At 33.6% G+C, this 21,369-nt stretch overlaps 1 protein-coding gene across 1 annotated transcript in view; it reads right to left on the bottom strand.

Moving 5' to 3' along the window:
• ROBO1 (roundabout guidance receptor 1) overlaps nt 1-21,369 on the bottom strand; it is a 382,889-nt gene that overhangs the window by 79,809 nt on the left and 281,711 nt on the right. The window contains exon 7 of the mRNA XM_059921364.1: nt 2,324-2,448. Coding sequence (XP_059777347.1) covers nt 2,324-2,448 — 125 coding nt within the window. The remainder of the gene's footprint in view (nt 1-2,323; nt 2,449-21,369) is intronic.

The raw sequence follows: 21,369 nt of genomic DNA, 5'->3' as shown, positions 1-21,369 counted from the left end.
ACTTTTTAAAAGTTTAGGTGCCTTTTAACATATGTCATTTACAAAGGCTTAACTACTATTGCATGGAAATGTGTCCAATGACAAAATTTTAGGTAACAGTGAGTTATATCATTGAATCAAACCAAACCAAATCAAAATTATTTCAAAGTTTGATATAGATTTTAGATGACAATGAATAAGTTATTTAAATAACTAAATGAATCATTTAAATATTACTCTACTAAGAAGAACTGCTAGTGGATTTACTATTATTGCTACACAGATATTCTTATATATAATACACTTTCAATTCTTCCTGTTCTACTAAAATATTTTGGTTTTTTCTTGTCTTTAATTTGCTGTCAGCAAATTTAGTCCTTTGAGGCCAAATGAAATGTATTAGAACCAACTGAGGTATTAGAACTTAAATGACAGCCTCTGTACCATAGTCAAGTTGATATTTGCCTACCAAAGTGAAAATTAAAGTGAACTTGATGGCATTGCATACAAATGATTAGTGAGTGCAGTCAGTAAACTACCTGTGTGTTATTTTATGAACATAGTAGAAGCAAGATCATAAAGCAACACACCCAGGGTTGATTTAAGCAAAAAATAAAAGAGGTTAGGAATAACTGTATTGAAAATGAATGAGAATAATTTTTTACAAGTATCAGAAACAAGTAAAGGGAAATGTGTCCATTTACTGAAGAACCGAAGTCACTAAGAGATAAGAAAAAAAATTGTGTTTTGGCCATCATCAAAAAATCTACAAACAATAAATGCTGGAGAGGGTGTGGAGAAAAGGGAACCCTCTTGCACTGCTGGTGGGAATGTAAATAGATACAGTCACTATGGAGAACAGTATGGAGGTTCCTTAAAAAACTAATAATAGAACTACCATATGACCCAGCAATCCCACTACTGGGCATATACCCTGAGAAAACCATAATTCAAAAAGAGTCATGTACCAAAATGTTCATTGCAGCTCTATTTACAATAGTCAGGACATGGAAGCAACCTAAGTGTCCATCAACAGATGAATGGCTAAAGAAGATGTGGCACATATATACAATGGAATATTACTGAGCCATAAAAAGAAACGAAATTGAGTTGTTTGTAGTGAGGTGGATGGACCTAGAGTCTGTCATACAGAGTGAAGTAAGTCAGAAAGAGAAAAACAAATACTGTATGCTAACACATATATATGGAATCTAAAAAAGAAAAAAATGGTTCTGAAGAACCTAGGGGCAGGACAGGAATAAAGACGCAGACGTGGAGAATGGACTTGAGGACACAGGGAGGGGGAAGGGTAAGCTGGGACGAAGTTAGACATCAGCATTTACATATATACACTACCAAATGTAAAATAGATAGTTAGTGGGAAGCAGCCGCATAGCAGAGGGAGATCAGCTCAGTGCTTTGTGACCACCTAGAGAGGTGGGATTGGGAGGGTAGGAGGGAGATGCAAGAGGGAGGGGATATGGGGATATGGGTATACATATAGCTGATTCACTTTGTCATACAGCAGAAACTAACACACCATTGTAAAGCAATTATACTCCAATAAAGATGTTAAAAAAAATCTAAAAAGAAAACTATTTTAAAGTTTCCTATTATTTTTAAAGTGAAAGTGTTTCAAAATTCCCTTTTTAATAAGCTGAAGCCTAATAGTGAACTTAATTTTTAAGACCACAGATCTCTATATTCTAGCTTCAGTATATATAGAAAATTCTGGTTTATAAAAATGTATAGAGAGTAGGACTTGATAGCAAATGGTGACCACATATTACAGTTTTCAAAGAATTAGAATATACTGAACTATATCCAATATGACATCTATGTTAAAGAGACTTTCATATAGTTTGATGAATCTTTAATTGATAGATATATGATAGATAAAACATAAAGAAGCAAAGAAGACACTTCAGATTCCTGGTGCTTTCAGAAAAATTGCACTGACTAATTATCATCTTTGTTTTAAATGTGTGTAAATCTCTTTTAACATATAATTACAAATATCTGAATAATAAAAGTTATAACTAATTAAGTTGAGAAAAGTAGTTTTTAAAAAAATGTGGCTGAATTGGAAATAAAGGTAAATTTTATACGATAAAACAATTATTATTCTACATACCACCCTGTGTACCAAAACTAGGCAGGGAAAATTTGAGAATTAAAACAAGGTAGGAAATTTTGTCTTCTCTTTTATTGCTGAAACGATTAGGTCACTCAGAGATTTCTCCGTTCTCTTAAAGCGACAGCTACGTGACTAAATAATTCGTTGCTTTTTCTTATATATCTGGCACTCATCTTTACTGATTGAAATATTAGAACAAGGTCATACCTGACTCCCCTCTCTCCTCCAGAAGATAGCTGGTTGAGGATTTCCAGTTGCTTCACACTGGAAAGTTACAGTTCGTCCCAAGGCAACAACCTGGTCACGGGGTTTCACAACAAAATGTGGAGGTTCTGAAGGAGATGAAACAAATTACCCTGAATCAAAAGCATGGAGTCATTGTCTTATTTGAGACAATTTGCTGATATCCCAAGTGCTGCTGTTATTTTATACCAGTTGTTATGTACTCTATAGATATCCGTAATGTACCAACTCTCATCCTTAACCTAATTGAAGCTAAATTAAGTGCACATTCATAGAGTGGAATCGTGTCGTTCTGTAAAGAGGTTTTTTTTTTTTTTTTCTTTTTAATTACTTGACCTTCTAAGATTAACTACCTTATTAAAAAGAATTCTTGAACTACAATTTGACCCTTTACATTCAACGTATGCCTGAAATTCGTATGAATAAATATCTTTTCTTATTTAGAGCTGCTAAAAGGTACATGTATGTTAATCATAGACACAAGGACCTCCTGATGTAGGGAAGCCCTAAAATTAATTTAACTCAAAAGCTCCCGAAATGCTACCATGGAAGTTACAACCATTTAAAATCTTCAGTCCAATTACTTGAATAGAAATGAATTTAAAGCAATAGTGGAGTCGAATGCCTCTTTCATTTACATAGGCAAGGGCATGTTCAAACAGAATATATATGGAAATGAGGGCAAATGTGAAACATCTGCTCATCCTGACACTATAAATACTGCCAGCTTTGTCCAAACTGTTGGATTTATACAGACTTAAATGGCCACTTCATCCAGCAGTAAATAGAGTGTCAGAAAGTTGTGTCAGTTACATTGAGAACAATGGCAGCTGAAAACATTAGGTGTGCTGATGGGGTTGCTTGCTGAAAAAAATTTTTTTTAAAAGCTTGTTTTGGGGCTGTGCTTTATGATTGGAAAAAATGTGCACTGAACATAAGTCTTTCTACCTACTGTTTACACTTTTCGAATTCATTTGTTATCAGCTGTCTGCAGCGCCTAATTATTCTCCTTTCTTGTCTCAGTTCAAATTGAAGTGAACGTTTCAAGCCAGACATTTAACAGTTTATACAGGATAATCCACTTTTTAAGACTGTTCCATTATTTCTAACCTTTTCCTTAAAAGTACTTTTAGTTACTTACGTCAGTCACTTAGGGTAACTGCTTAAAGTGAATATGAATCAAAAAGTATGTTTAGATTATGTCCACAAGTGCTACTTCTCTGATCATGAGAATATGACTTCCTTGTTAATGAAGATGAGTATTTGAAAGGGTACTCTTTTCTCTTGCTAAATATTTTCTGGTCAATTGTATCTGAGACATATACACAAATATTTATAATATATAATATATAAATTTATCAACTTTACACATTTGTATGTATACACATATATACATGTGTGTAAAGTGGAATATAAAACCCCTTTAAAAAAGGGGATATGTAAAACAACTTGCATGGTCACAAAACTGAAGAAAGCAATTAGATCTCCTAACTTCTAGATTAGTGTGCTTTCTTCTATACTCCCTTTTCATTTTTAATTGAGGTTTAGTAGAAATTATACCATTTGACTAGAAAATTATAGGAGACCTGAAAAATCAGGTCAAATGCCTTCAAATGTCCCGTAACTTATAGGGAAGAAAATACAAAGTTAGGAGAATAAGTTTAGGTTCAATTTGGTAATGCTGACGTTCTAGCTTACAATTTTTTAAAACTCTGATTGTAATTGACTGGTTTACTCATGAATTTGGCAAACACTATCATTATCCAGGTGTAATAACAGGCATGTGCACCATTGCCTGAGGATTTTCCTTCACACACATCCATACAGGAGCGTTTGATTCCTTAGTTAAGGGTTGGAATAACCGACATAGAAATCAGACCAAGAAACTGAAAGGACTGACTGGATAATAAACTAAATCCAGAAGAGAGTTTGGTTTGTTTCAATGAAAGAAAACCAAATGATTAATTAAATGAATGGGAAAATATGACTTTCCAATATATGCAGGGAATTTGAGTAGGAAAATCTAAATGTTCAAATCACTTAGACAAGTGAAAACTTCGGGTGGTCTCTTTTCTAAATCTCAGAACTATGTCTAATAACATGTGCCAGAATCCATGTTTCTTTTATAAAACGCCAGCACTCCTCAAACCTCAAAGACTTATGTGGGAACAAGGGATACAAACCCTTATGCAAACTACATTTATCCTGCATCAATCCTTCCACACAGGATATTTGCCTGGAAATGAATTTACTATATCTTATAGGCATATCCTCCAGCCAACATCAACAATGACATCAGCCACGAGGCATGTCTTACAAAAAATCCTTTCCTACATGTATGTTAAATATTGGATATAGACATATCTCTAAGAAAAATTTTAAATGGATTAAATATGCCTTTTTCAATCTTCTATCATCATCACATATCTATTTAGATTGAGAAGGCCAATCACCATATGCATCTGATGTTCATGATAAAATGTTGGACTGTTTTTCAAGGGCTACAATATTTAAACTTGCCATAATTAAACACACATAATCATGCTACTAATATGATGTTCAGTGTTGAAAATATAGAAAATTAGATAAGCAAAGAAAAAAGAAAAGCTACCTATAATTCAGCCATGCGAATTGTACCATATTGTTTTAAAATATTCTCCTACAGTATCACTTGAATGACTGTTTAATGGTCTAAATACAAATTACCTTAATTATTTAACTAATCTATTGTCTTTAAATTTAGATTGTTGCTAATTCCCCCCTTAAACACAATGGTGAGATTTACATTCCTCTCAATTTTATTCAAGTTTATTTCAACTGAAACTCTCTCTGATAGGACACTTTCCTCCCAAACCTCACGAACACTGAACATCCTTGCCAAACTTAGAATAGAATCTCCTCTTAATTGGCACTTTTATATTAGTGAGGTTAAACATTTATATTCACATTACCTTGTCATTGATCTCCTATTTGTGGTGGATATTGTGTTCTTGCACTTAACTTTTTTTAAAAATTTATTTTATTGAAGTATAGTTGATTTATAATTTTGTGTTAATTTCTAGTATACAGTAAAGTTGTTCAGTTATACGTAGATATACATTCTTTTTCATATTCTTTTCCATTATGGTTTATCCCAGGTATTGAATATAGTTCCCTGTGCTATACAGTATTCTCCTTCTAAATAAAAGGGCAGGGTAGGGGTTATGGGTTATAAGGGCTGGAATGTTAGAAAAGATTAAAAACCTTCTATCTCAATGGTGTACAAACTTTTTTTGTCTTCTTAAGCCATGAAACTTCTCCTCCAAACAAATTCTTCCTCAAAGATCTAATTCCTAAATAGATAACAGCTTGGGGACAGGAGAGGGGGTTCCATGAAGTGGCTTCTGAAGCCATTTCTGGGGGTCCCTCTACTTTAGGTAGTGGTTCAAATAACATCAGCCTAATCCAAACACTGCCTTTTAAATTGTGCTTAACTTTTTGATTTCTAAGAACTAAGGATAAGCTAAAAGTTTTATCCACTTCTCAAAAATGCTGTAGATATATTTTTCCATTTATTAAAAGTCTTTCTAATCTAGTTAGGCATTTTTGTTGTTCTATCAATAAAATTATATGATATAGATTACATAATACATATGAAATTATATTATATAAATATTCACTCTATTTTCATCCTGAATTTTGCTTTTATTAAATTTTAACCCATCTATATTTTTGCATATATAGAAAGCTATTTTCTTCTAATAGCTCATTATTGCATCACCATTACTGAACAATCCATCCTCTTATCTGTATTAGTATGAAATGACATCTTTATAATACGTGTATAGCTTTTTAACTTAAAACATAGAGAGACTTTTTTAGGGTCAAAATTATTCCCTGGAACACCATACAAAATTCCTCAAAAATGGTGCTCCAGCATCCTTAAAGTATGTGAATGGACCTTCCCCAAAGTACTGATCATGAAAGTACTTAGAAACCTTTATTTATATGAGGACAAATTGTTCATCAAAGCAAACTTTGATAAATTTTAGACACATCATGTGGTTATTTCTTACATAAAATGAAATTATTCTGACACATAGAAATGAAAATGAGTGCAAACAGCCCTAAGCGCAAGGTTATTCACCAGCAGGACTTTTAATGACTATTATTGAATAACAGTTACAAAAAGGCAGACATGGATTCATAAACATATTTTGGATCTCCCAAACCCAAACTGTCCTCTGGGCACCTATTTTTCTTCATTTGTTTATCTTGTGAGATATAAATTGAAATAGTACTTAATCAAGATAAAGTCCTATCACTTATCACTCATTTAAAAAGAGAAAAAATAAAAGGATGCAGATCACACATCATTTAATAAGACATAAAGTTAGCAACCCCATTACCTTTACTCTTTGTCACAGTTACCCATACTTCCTGCAGACTTTATTCTGTGCAGTCTGTCTTTGTGGCCAATGACAAGTGAAACATGGAGGCTGATTGGTTGAAGGAGATGGAAGGGTATGGATGGAAAGGGGAAGAGAAGTTCCAGTCACAGTGACACGATGATTAGAAGATGGCCAATAAAATGTCAACTTACCAGACCCAACTAAAACAAAGCAAAAAAAGAAAACATGGAATAAATAAAAATAAACAGAAAATGAAACGGAAGAAGTAATAAGATTTGACTTAACAATGATCTTTCTTTTAAAATAAAATGAAGAGCACATTAGTATTTGGATACATGGCTCATACTGTCCATGAATGAATATTTGTTAGCATTTCCATCATCATCATAAATCATTTAAGAAAAATAGAAATGAATCTTAAAATCTCTACTTTGATTAAATGGCAGAGCTACAATGAATGATATCTATGAAATTATAAAACACTTTTCAATGACTTTACATTTTGCTACCAGGATTAGATAACTATATACGTAATGGGTTTAAAACACACTATAAATCTTAACTGCTAATGCTACATAGAATAGAAATCAAGCATCTTAAGGATAAAGAAGTGTTAAATCCTGTAACTCCGCCATCAGATTAATTTTAAAAGGTTCATGCTGCCAATGATATTCTATTAAACCCATGCTTCTCATACTTGAATAAGCATAAGAATCACCCTAAGATCTGGTTAAAATACAGGTTATGATTGTATAGGTCAGAAGTGTGACCAGGGATTTTGCAGAACCCAGGTTCTGCTGATTCAGGACCAACATAGGTTGAGTAGCACGGTTAAAAAAAGGTATTACATTTGAATTCTTGCATATTTTTAATTGAGAAAGCACACAGGAAAAATGTAAACACATTATGGAAACAGAGAAAACTTTATAACACTATCTAATAAAGTTATAATCACATTACCTATTCTCAATGCTGAAACATTGGGTATTTTAACATAGAAAGCTCAAGTATTACATATTTAAAATACTGGAAAGCAATTGTTTTGCTCTTTTAGAAACAAAGGTAATTACTGTCAAATGCAGAGCTTTTCCGTAATAGCCCAGTAGACATCCACAATACATTCTACTCAAATAAATAATGTCCGTGTCTTTCAGCAAGTCACAACTAATTAGACTTGATATACATTCCGGTACTTTAAATAAATGAACTATGCCAAGCACTGCTGCTGCGAAATGGTAGCTTTAAAATGGAGAGAGTTCTCTTGCCTATTTTTACCACATATGCAAAATTTAAAGGCAATTCAGAAGCACATTTTAACTCACACGTTCCCTTTAACGTGAGTGAAATAAATTGTCTACTTTTCACTCTAAGGTAAAAACTCTAAGCATAGGGGGCTTCCCTGGTGGCGCAGTGGTTGAGAATCCGCCTGCCAATGCAGGGGACACGGGTTCGAGCCCTGGTCTGGGAAGATCCCACATGCCGCGGAGCAACTAGGCCCGTGAGCCACAACTACTGAGCCTGCGCGTCTGGAGCCTGTGCTCCGCAATAAGAGAGGCCCGCGCACCGCGATGAAGAGTGGCCCCCGCTTGCCGCAACTAGAGAAAGCCCTCACACAGAAACGAAGACCCAACACAGCCAAAAATAAATAAATATTTAAAATAGTGTGGGGAAAAAAAAAAAAAACTCTAAGCATAATTTTTCAATCACGCAGGCAAGAAAAGTTAAAAAAAGCATATTCTCATTTGCTCAGGCATAATGTTTATCATAGCATAACTATGCTATCCAGATTTGAAAACAAACAGAGGATGGGACTTGCTTACATTTCTCATAACCTTAAAGATGATGTCTTTTAAGTGACAGGAAGAAATGTTCAGAAACTACAAGAGAGAGAACCTGACAACTGTAGCAACAGAACTTTGCTTTGAGAAAACAAAAAGTCATAAAATTATCGTTTGGGTAATCTGAAAATAAATTTGATCTCATTAGACTGATGCAGTTAAAATCAAGCCTTATTTGAAGTCAGGAGATCAGAGGAATGATTCCTAAATAGTTTCTAGTCATGTATTTTAGGTAATTTAAAATTTCTTAAACAGTTTCAAAAATATTTAACATGTTAGAAACCAAAAAAATCACTGGGAAGCAGCTCATTTAAAATTTTAAAAAGCACTTTTCCCTTGCCTATAGGTTTTACCAGCAATTGAACCATAGCAGTTGAATCTTTTAATTAAAATCCAGTGTGTTTAAGAATGTTAGGCTAATGCATTTGCATATCACATCAATGACAATTGATAACTGTAAGGTTTTTCATAGTCTATTAAGGACCCTAAAACTTATCTAAAACAACATCTAACACAGAAGCTCCTAAAACATCAGAGGTTTTTGAGAGGACCCTATCTTGAATGATCATTTAAGCTTTTAACAACCATGATTATCAGGAAGTGATTCTTCTTATCTAAATGAAAACCTGCCCATCACAATTTCATTTGTTCGAGTTTAAGTAAACAAATAAATGCCATTTATACCCTCCACATAAAATCCTTTTTCTCATTTGAAGAAAATTATCATCCCAAAATTTCTCTTCTGGAGAATAAATGATAGAAATTTCTTTAAGTTTTTCTCAGATTTCCCCTTTCTCTGTATTTCTCTCAGGGTCAGATCAAAGGATTTTTTTTTTTTTTTTTTTTTCCCCATACAGAAAGCAGAGATCTTCTACACAACAGGCAGTGCCTATTATTGTCCGGTTAGGAAAGTCCAGAAAGAATTAGAAAAAACAAGAGTCATTTGGATCCTGTTCATTCATTATCCTCTAAAGCTCCTGGTTTATGGGCTGCTTCACTCCCTCCCTCCACATAACTCGTCTCAACTTTTTTTCTGCTTTAAAGGCTGGGAGCACCTCTATCCCAGCTCCCCTTTCTCCCTAAGAAAGACGAAGAGCCTGTCTGTCTCTATCTCTAATAAAACAATAAAACAATAAAATGTTAGCTCTGGAAGTGACCTTAGAACTTATCAGTCTAACCCTATCTTTTTGCATGAGAAAACGGAGAACCTAAATTGTTAAATAACTTTCTCAAGGTCACAGATGACTAACCAAAGGCTGTCTTCCAGGTCTCTCGACTAAATCCAAGTCTGTACAAATTTCCCTACTAGTTAATCAGTTTGGGGAGAACTATATGCAGTAGGACACAGAATCTATTTGATTTTACATTTAAACTATCATAAACTGTTTAATCTAAAATCATTACTACCTACACATAAAAATAGTTTTAAAGAATTCCTCATGACATTAAAAAATCTTTAAAGAATATCTAGCTAGAGTTTTAAAAAGACATGGGAAACTAACAGGTGAGAAGAAAACAGACTTAAAGCCTCTTAAGAAGTTCACCTTTTTGGAAAAAAATGTAATGCAATCATTTCTTAAGGGTGAACCAATTTTAATCATTTCTTGTCTTGAACTCACTATAAATTGAATAAAATACTACTCTTTCGAAGCATGAGAATAATATCTTAACAAAAATACTTTTTAAGGTAAATGTGTCAAATAGGAAGGTAAAAAAAACTTTAAAAAATAAATATATATTTTTAAGAGGAAAAAACCTTACTAGTTTTTTTTTTAACATTGCAACATTGTGCAGATTACAATCCATCTCCAGGAACAGCTTTAAATTTCCTTATATTGGAGGGAGTTTGGAAAGGCGTGAGGGATTAGAGAATTTGCCACAAAGTTGAGTTTGTATACAAAGCATACTGTTTTCACCTAGATTTTATTTTCTTGGGGTTGGGTGGGGGAGGAAGGGAAGTTAATCAAAGTCTAAATATATATATATATATATATATATATATATATATATATAATACATATATATAATACACGTTAATTATATAATTTTATAAAACTCTGGTTCTCTTTTGAGTCTAAAAAAGAAAAAGAATAGCTTTCTTCCAAATATTTGGAGATATACAAACATTATACACTTGACTAACAGTTTATAGAAAAAGAACTGTTCAAAAAGTTTGGGAGAATTTAGCCCCTTGCTCTCTCTCTGTCTCTCTCTGTCTCTCTCGTCTCTCTCACAAACACACACACACATACACACACTTCGAATAAGAGATTTTCTTCCTCATTTGAATGTGTCATCAAAGGGCTCCAGATTATCTAATTAGTTTGAAATCTTTTGTGTTCTAAGAATGTACATTGTTCAGACAATAATTTCTAGGTATAAATGAGAAGAAGCTAAGAGAGAAAAGAAACAAAAATGAAAATAAGGAAGCAAAGAAGGAAAGAAGGGAGGGAGGGAGGAAGGGAGAAAGAAGAAACTCATTTCTTCTATCTGCTTGTCATATTCAGGAGACATGAGTCAGAAAGATGATAAATGTTTGAAAAAATTATACAGAAGCTTGAGGAAGAGGCTTTTTTTTGGTCTGAGAAAATAAGTTAGCCGGACAGATACTTAAGAAGTCTTCAGATTATGTCTAATAAATACAGGGACCAGCCAATCTTAATAACTACTTAGGCCAGAAGAGAAGAAGATAATGGGCCTAAATAATAGCATGAACGACTTAGGAAAAGTATAGAAAAGAAGCAGTTAACAGTAAAGGTCACTGAACCATGAATTGGTTGCCAACTGTGATGTCTCTAGAGGTCTTTAAAAATGGGATTTATTTCCATTTGGCCACAACAGTTTAGCTATATAACGCTGTCTGGTAAAGAAATAGAGTAGTTGACTCTTAAAGTGCTTTCTACGCTATGATTTTAAGACTGTGGAAATTCAGAGGTAAAGCAAGACAACAGATATACCCCTCTGCTTGCAATATTTTTCCTTCAGATTATGTATACCCAAATGTATACTCTAGTAGAAAATGTCCTGGAAAATATTCTTTTCAGTTAATATTACCTAAAGTTGATGAAGTACTTTATATACATAGCTCATATGATAAATCCAGGAGATAGCAGAAAATTCCAAGAAAGTAAAATATTTGCATGATTAGCACAACATTAAAATTACAATTTTGGTATTTCCGCATTGAAATCTCAATTTTTGAAGCATAATGGCAAAAATATTTGAGTTTATCCTTACAAATTAAAGTACTGAGATTCTTCACTATTAGCAATGGGCTATACAATTATTTGTACTGTAATGACAGAAGATTTCACAGTATCTGGGTCTAAAATAATTTAAGTATTCTAAACTCTTAGAATGGCCCTATAGAATATTTCATACTTAAGCAAATTTACAAACAGTAGGACCAATCCTACTAGCAAATATCAGAGAACAGCAGCTTTCTTAAATGGGCTACTAATGAAATCACCCTGACTATGGAATTCTTCTGCTAATTCATTTTCATTATTAGTAGCTAAATTGTAGTGAATCCCTAAATTGATGTGATTTTTTTCATTCTCATACACAGTGCTTTTTGAACAGCAGGGCTCAATTAACAAATCTGACAGGCTAGAATTGTAAATACCACATTCCAGAAGAATATGAATGGAGTAAAGTAATGAGTTACAAGAATTTTTTGAGAAGAAACACATTTTTATTAAAACAGAGGAACACTCAAATTTTTAAGTAGTGGAGTATCTATATTTGAACTGACAAATCCCAGTCACTGGTACACCAGAGAAATTATATGCATAGATACTCATGAATGATAATATCTCTAACAATTAAAAACCCTCAAGATATTTTAATACTAGGTATGATTTCTTTTTAGGGAAAAGATTGAGTTTAACATAAAAGCCTGTCATTACATCTTTCAACTTTTCAGACATAAAAATAGAGTGATTAAGAGGAACATTTTTAGAATATATTTAATGGATACATAAAATACCATGAACTTTTCCCCTCCGCTCAAATATCTCACTTTATTCTTTAGATCAGTGGTTCTGAAGACAATTCTAATTGTCACAACTGAAGGGGGGGCTGTTTCCGGCATCTACTAGGCAGAGGTCAGGGATGCTGATAAACATCCTACAATGCACAAGACAGCTTCCCACAACAAAGCATGATCCAACCCAAAATGTCAGTAGTGCCAGGACTGAGAAACCTTGCTATCTGCACAAAATACCTTGCACTATGCCTGACACATTATAGGTACTCAGAAAAAGTTAATATTCTTCTTCTTTTCCTTCTGCTTCTACAAATGTCCCCACTGTCCCCAAAAGCAGTTATTAAATGGTGCAACTTAGTTATTTGCCTGCTAATGAGTCTGAGATTGAAATGCAGCTACCCAGCAATCTATGATAACGTGTATGCCACCAGACGTAGGATCTCAGGATCATAATTTTGGTGGTAATACTCCCTAAGACAATTTAGAAAGCCAGAAACCTAGATCTTTCCTCTCCTTCTTCCGAGAGATACACAATTCATTACCAATTCCATAGTTTTTATTTCATAACTATTTCTCCATTCCATCCACCTCTTTCTATCTCTATTGTCACCACCCTGGACAAGTTATCCACCAGCATTCACCCGAACTAATGTCTTGCTTTTTTCCATTCCAACCTCACAATTCAGCCACAATGATTAAAAATAAACTAATCTGATTATAGTACTTTTTTGCTTAAAACCCTTCAGTATGGTCCCATGGCTCTTAAAATAGAGAGCAAAATCTCTAACATGACCTCATTATGTAACTCTTCGGTGTCTTCTCATAGCCCTTCCCCGCCTCCACCTCCCTATCTTAGCCCCATAGATTTTCTTCTCATCCTCGAGTACATCTTGCTCCATCTTCCTTCTGCTTCTGTTTATGCTGTGCCCTGGGATCCTCCCCCTTTTAATTCCTACTCACCCTAGCCCTCAGCTCAAAAACAAATACTTCTTCAAGGAGCTACCTCTAAATTTGATACTAAATCTTATCAGAATGCTATATGTTCTCACAGCAACCTTAACTTTTCTCCTTGAGCACTTACTATAGTTTTAAATTATACATTTGTGATTATTCTATAAATGTCTGTCTCTTAAACTAGCCTATAAGCTCCATGTGGGCAAGTATTTAACCATTTTGTTTGCCATCATTTCTCTAGAACTTATCAAGTTGAGGACATTATTCACATTGTAAATATCTGTTGAAAGAGTGAACAAATGACAATAATGTCCCCATCGCCCAGTTGAAAGCACTTTCTTCCTCCCTGGCCTATCTGTATAAATCTACTTTTCATATTCTGCTGATGCTGTAGACATCTGTGTATATCTCTCTTTATCAATAGGCTGTAATAAGCTCCATGAAGGCAGGCTCCGTGTCTTATTACCTGTGCACCCTTCACAGTGTTTAGCATATTGTTTTATACACAGAAGGTGTTCAAGAATTTGTTTAGTTGAAAATCTGGAACCCTTACCTTCAAATGGCATAATTCATGGAGGGTCAGCGTTAAGGTACATGATGGCATAATGATAAAATTATTCAATAATGATAAAATTAAACAACTTTGGATCAAGATTCTCTGCAAAATCAATCAGATCTATCCTGCATAAATCACATAACCTTTCTACATCTCAGTTTAATAAAGAGCCATCAATGTTAGCTAACTATGTGTCAGATCATACACTAGAAACCTTCTCAGCAACTCTGTAGAAAAGAGTTCAATATGCCAATTTTGCAAAGGGAGAAATGTGAAAATTAAGTAATTTTCTTGAGGTCACACATCAGGTAAGACATGGAAGATTGGAGCTCAGGTCTGTCCAGCTCTTTAAATCCTTGCTATTTTTACTATCTTGCATGACTTGTTTGTTTGAAATTTTTAAAAAAGTGTTAAATCTTATTCTAATGTAAATTTGGTTCTGAAATCTTTTGGCTCCATGACCTAAGCGAAGTAACTTTCAGTAAGACATTATTTACAAAGTAAATCATCAACATAATGAAAAGGCAATCTACTGAATGGGAGAAAATATTTGCAAATTATATTTCTGATAAGGGATTAATATCCAAAATATATTAAAAACTCATACAACTCAATAGTAAAATACCAAATAATCTGATTAGAAAAATGGGTAGAGAATCTGAATAGACATTTTTCCAAAGAAGATATATAGATGGCCAATAGGCACATGTAAAGATGCTCAACATCACTAACCATGAGGGAAATGCAAATCAAAACCACAATATCACCTCCCACCTCTTAGAATGGCTAATTATTAAAAAGACAAGAAATAAGAAATGTTGGCAAGGATGTTGAGAAAAGCAAACCCTTGTGCACTGTTGGTGAGAATGCAAATGAGTGCAGCCACTGTGGAAAACAATATGGAGGTGCCTCAAAAAATTAAAAATAGAACTACCATATGATCTAGCCATTCCACTCTAGGGTATGCATCCAAAGAAAGCAAAAACACTAGTTCAAAAATATATACATACCCCATGTTCACTGCAGCATTATTTACAATAGCCAAGATATAGAAAAAATCTAAATGCCCATCACTGGATGAATGGATAAAGAAATGTAAACTAACTAACTAAATGAATACACACACACACACACACACACACACACACACACGCAATGGAATATTATTCAACCATAAAAAGAAGGAAATCCTGTCATTTGAGACAACATGGATGGACATGGAGGGTATCATGCTAAGTGAAGTAAGTCAGACAGAGAAAGAAAAATACCAAATGATCTCACTTACACGTGGAATTTAAAACAAAAAATAAAAAAAACAAGTCCATAGATACAGAGAACAGATTGGTGATTGCCTAAGGTGAGGGTGAGGAGTAGGTGGAATGGAGGAAGGGGGTCAAAGTTACATATTTCAAGTTATAAAATAAGTAAGTTATGAGGATCTAATGTACAGCATAGGGAATATAGTTAGTAATACTCTACTGCATTCTTGAAAGTTGCTAAGAGAGTAAATCTTAGACGTTCTCATCACAAGAAAAATTTTTCTAACTATGTATATGGTGATGGATATTAACTAGACTTACTGCACTGATCACTTTGCAGTATATATAAATATAGAATCATTATACTGTACACCTGAAACTAATATAATGTTATATGTCAATTATACCTTAACAAAAAAGATATTGTTTAAATGCACAATATGTATTAATATATTAAATTAACATGGGTACATAATCTGCTTCACATATGGGCATGTTTCAAACATATAAAAAGGTTTTAGGGGAGGAAATGACTCATGCTATATTTTATTTTCTCATTAAAAAAACAAAAACCAATGTCCAAACAGCCAATTCCATCTCTGAAAGATGATATGATGCAACCTTTTAGGACAACTACCGTAAATGTCAAATGCACGCAGTCAAGTATCAAATGTATATGTTCACAGTTTGCTATACATTATAAAGACATCTCTGACCTCAGTTTTTTCATCAGTAAAACAGAGCCCCCATCCATGTCTAACATTCATAATCTCAACAATCCAGCACAGGAATTATGTAATTTACCATTATTTCCAAGAAGCCTATATCAGGCCAAAATTACTGATCATCAATTATATTTAGTCATTTAGTACACTTGGGGGGAATAAAAAACCTGAGGAAAAACACAAGAGCACACCTCATCTCTTTACTAATGACCTAAAAAGAACACTATTTGAAATGACTATTCTACCATCCACAATGTTAACTTTTTAAAAGCACCTTTGTAAAATGGTCATATCTATCAGTTTTAGTTGTGCAATGCTCTAAATTTTCTCCTAATGACACTGACCACACAAAATAAATGTCCTACAGCTAAAGCTAACCTTAACAACCATTTATGGATTTTCCTACTCTTGTAATTCTGTTATAAAGCAATTACTCAGCTACATTTCGTCTTATTTTAGTATTTTCTACAGGTGCGTTTATACTGGCACATTATTTATCAAGTCCTGAGAATAACAGTTTAAAAGCAAATTAAAGTGCTCGTGGTATTTTAATCAGTTTTGCAAACTTTAGGTATGACATTAAAAGGTAGTAACTTCCAATTTATACAGAATCTTTTAAAAAAATGAAATAAAAAGAAGCATATTATATTTTGAAATTATTGAAATAAGGCTCAAAGGACACCAGCTGCTGCTGGTATAACTATTCTAATGATGACCCTAATGTCTGGAATATACTGAAATGATTTGTGAATCTATAAGGATGAATACTGTTCAGTGGAATTTTTCATTCTGTGTATACCTATAAAATATTTAAAACGATAGCAAGCAAATAATAAAATTTGATACATATGGATGCATAAAAAGACCATTTTTCAAGTATCTTGCATATTTAATTTACCCAGGGTTCATCATAAGGGTGTCCTTGATGTCAATTAGTCTAAAATTATTCTCTTTATGATTATTCTCTCTTAAACAATGACTTACCTCAATCACTTTATGTCCTAATAATTCTGGACAAAATAGGATACATCAATGTAAATTAACTTAGAATTAATTCTTTTACATTAAAGTACACACAATATCACAAAATTCCAATGCTTAAAGTTATGTGAGATTGTTAGTAATGAATCTAATGTTTTAAAATGAGCTACCCATTAATGACTAGAGCAAAAATCTAATTTATTTCATTCAAATTTCATTCTCAGGCTGAGTAATGCAGATTGTGTAGATTCACACAACTCAGTTACATATTTCCAGGTTGATGTCATTAGTTCAGAATGTAGGTTGCTAAAGACAGTTGCTAAGTTATACATCTATGTAACTGAGCAACGAGAAAACCTTATCCACTGTTATGTAGATGAATAAACCACAGTAAAGCTCAGAACATAACGGAAGACCCATGATGTGCTATTTACTAGTGTGGTACTGTGTCATTATTTGTCAGAGAATCATCTTATGTATCAATTATTTCTTGTACCTGACTGCTCTACTTATTTCTTCAAATACTTGCTTGGCAAAAAACATTAAGAGAGTGTTTCAAGTTCTCTGTAGGAAGGCTATGTGGAGAATTGCTTTTTCTTTTGATTAATTTTTAAGATTTATATCAGTTTGTTTGAAATAACTAAAGGCAACCCAAAACCTTCATGAGTAAATGAAAGAAATCTAAGAGAATGTCACATCTTCAACAGTCATTAGGGTTAAAATGGCTATTTCTGAAAGGCTATAAGAACACAAGAAGTTCTTTACTTTATCCTTTCTACAAAAAAAAAAAAAAAAAAAAAAAAGGAAAAGAATCATAGGCCATAATGCTGCTGGGTCTCAATCAAATCAAATAGCATAAAAAAAACCCAGCAGGAGTGGAGCTCGGCATCCTATTTATGCCACTGGATCAGAACAGTTAGGAGAGGAAGCCATTCTCACAAATCATTCTCTTGTTAAATTCTGTAGTGGGGCTTCATTAAACCTCTTGGCTGATAGCACTTGACTTTCAGCCTGTTCACAAAGAGCTCAGCTGGCAATACTGACTCTTTACTTCAATCACACATTGTCTTTTGGGTTTTCTTTTTATAATCACTAATCTTTTTTTTTTAATTCTCATTAGCTCCTCAAATCTTCAGTTAAATTTTTTAAATCATTATTTTAACTACAAAACAAGCAACAACAACAACAAAAACACAAAATCCACAACAAATCCTATAAGGGAGGCATTCTGAATAAGACTCTTGAGTTCAACATTGAGTGTAGCAATACATACATACAGGAGGCGGTAAATTTATATATGACACTGCGTGTGTGTGTGTGTGTGTGTGTGTGTATCCCAATCCCTGGAGCACTGTTTACTCTAGTACCAGTGACTTTACTGGGCCTTTGTGGATTGCTGCCATGTGTGATGAAGAATCATTCCCCAAAGAACCAGTCTGCCATATCTTGTCAGAGTGTGGCAGACATGTCACACACATATCAAGGTTCTTAAAGTCATCAAGTAAAGCTTTGGGGGCCTTAGAATATGTGTTTCATCCAAACGTTGAACTCACAGTCCTTTTTTTAAAAATCTGAAACACTTTATTTACCATTTCATAATAGTGAATTCACAGTTCTTAACTAAAATCTTGGATTATAGTAAACCTGACTTGAGCCTGCAAAAGGGCCATCTGACACTATTAGTTTTGGCTTTGACTCAAATAACCATGTTATTGGTCAGAAACAATGTACTATTATATTGCCAGCTTTTCTGAAATCAGCAATTTAAGCAAACTGTTCCAACAAATGATTTAAATGAAGTCTACATCAAAGAAAGGAAATTCAGAACTGAAGGGTCCAGTTTTTTCTCTCATTACTTCTTTACTGTCTAGATATTATACCAGCTCTAAAAAGTCAGATGACTCTTACCCTCTATCAGATCTCATATGCTGATAGAAAGCTTTAGCCTGGTGAAGCCTGTTTATGGGAACTACAAATTTACAAAACAGGCTTTCTTTCCCCCAGAGTTTGTTTTTGAATGCAAGTTTATTAAAGTTTATCCCTCACTACTGGCAGTAAAATCCACAGTAAGTTACATTGTTTAATTTTCACTTAAATTTTAATTTTACATTCTGAAATAATTATATAGTGGTCCATAAAAAAAAAAAAAAAAAAGCCATGCACATGACATGTTGCATTGTGTGGGATTAACATGTGGTTTGGTAAACTTCAAAGTTGCTATTTCACATCTTAGAAAATGTTCAATGCACAAATGCACATTTCTTTTAATGGACTATGTCTTCTGATTCATTTTCAAGACTATTAAAGTTTTAAATTGTATGGAAGTTATTACTGGGGACCATCTATCCACATTATGTTTATCTCTAGTTTCAACTGGTCCAATATATGGATTATATTTATGGAAGGTGCAGTGAAGGGATTCAATATTATTCATTTTATCAGGAAATTTAGCAGCATTGAACATATAAGGGGGGATAATAATTATGTTTAAAGATCAAAAGGAATCATGTTACTTATGGATCTGTTTAATAAAAAAAACTATTTTGGTCTCATGCATATCAAATACACACAATTAATAAAAACAAAAAAGTATTTTTACCTAATGTAGATATTTTTGTGTTATACCTAACTTTTTTCTGTTTCTTGAAGCAACTAGAATAAAAATTGACATTTTTTTAAACCACAATTACAGAAACCTTGATAGTCATTGTTTATTGAAAAGCATTTATTGTGTGTCTATATAAAGTATAATGGGAGATGCACACATGACTCAGACTTTAATCTTTTTATACAGCCAGTGATAAGCAGCTAAGAGCACTAAAGCTACATAAAGTCCTGATATATACACATATAAAGACACATGACTGAAATGACTCCTTCTCTTCTTCTGCCTTCTTCATATCACCTTTATTGCTTCTCCTTTTACTGAGCATTTAAATGCTTCACACAATGTGCTAAGCATTTCGTATTTATTAGCTCATTTAATCTCCACAAAATCCTATGAGGGAGACATTTTTACTCCCCTTTACGGAGGAGAAAACTGAGAACCAGAGATTTAATATCTTGTACATTCAGTTTTTGAATCCATGTGTGTCTATCAGAAAAGACTGTTAGTTCTACCCTACAGAACATTTCCTAAAGCAGCAGCAAAAAAAAAATATTGAGGACTGATTTTGACAGACCTCAGTAACAAGGAATCACAGAAAATTATAATTGCAGAAAAGCAAAACAATTACCAAATTCTACATTAATCAGCAACCAAAAATTTCAAATCTCTATGGTCAAAGTAAATATTACTGAGACTCTAATGGGTTTTTAGTTGTTTTGGAAGAAGAGATGAGAAAAATAATCATAACAACCATCATTTTGCATAAGCACTTCATAATCCACAAACCACTTTTATGAGAATGTAAGTACTTTGTTAATTATCTTTTTAAAACTTTTCTATCATCTTTGATGTTTATAGTCTGTGTACATTCATTTTTTTCAACAGATGAGTATACTAAAACTCAGAGAAGTTAAGTGACTTGCCCAGGATCCCACAGCTGGTATATATCAGGGCAGCCCCTGATTCACTCAGACAGAAAATGTTACATGAGCACCAAGGATTCTCCTAAGACTGCAATAAGCAACGGGACTAAGAAGGTGAAGTAAATAAAGTGTGCCTGTAAGGAACTCACAGTCAAATGGGGCAGATATTGAAATGCAATTAGGGTGGCAACAGCATGCGATGGGTCCATGAATGTGCATACCTAACCTGACACTGGGGTGAGGACAGCCTGCAAAGCTTCCTGGAAGATGCCTGCCTAAGCTGGATCCAAGGATAGGAGTAATTAGCAAGTAGAAGATGGGTCAGTGGGGGCAGAGCATTTTAGACCAAAGGACTAACATAAAGAAAAGCCCAGATGTAAGCTCCATGGCGGTATTTACATGAAAAAATATGTAAACAATATAGTGTTACTACCCTGAAGGGAGTAGCAAGAGGGGACTAAGTAGCCAGGCAGAGCAGTATTTAAGTATTTTGAACCTCATCTGGAGAGATGGGAAGCATGACAATGTTTCATGAATGGAACTAATGCAATTCGAGTTGTGTTTTAGGTCAATGTACCTGTTGTATGGAGGATGGATTCTATGGGACAAGATGGAGGCAAGGAAACTGGTTAGATGTTAAGTTTCACTGCACAAGAGATAATAAAGCAGTGATAAGAAGATAAGAGAGGTGTTGAGAGTTGAGAAATATTTAAAAGGCAAAATAATAGGATTTTAAGGTGATTGACATTCGAGAAATGGAAGAGTAAAAGCATGACCCCACCAGCAC

This window comes from Balaenoptera ricei, chromosome 4 (assembly GCF_028023285.1).
Source record: "Balaenoptera ricei isolate mBalRic1 chromosome 4, mBalRic1.hap2, whole genome shotgun sequence".
Classification (NCBI taxonomy): domain Eukaryota; kingdom Metazoa; phylum Chordata; class Mammalia; order Artiodactyla; family Balaenopteridae; genus Balaenoptera; species Balaenoptera ricei.
This window is presented reverse-complemented; position numbering and strand designations above follow the sequence as displayed.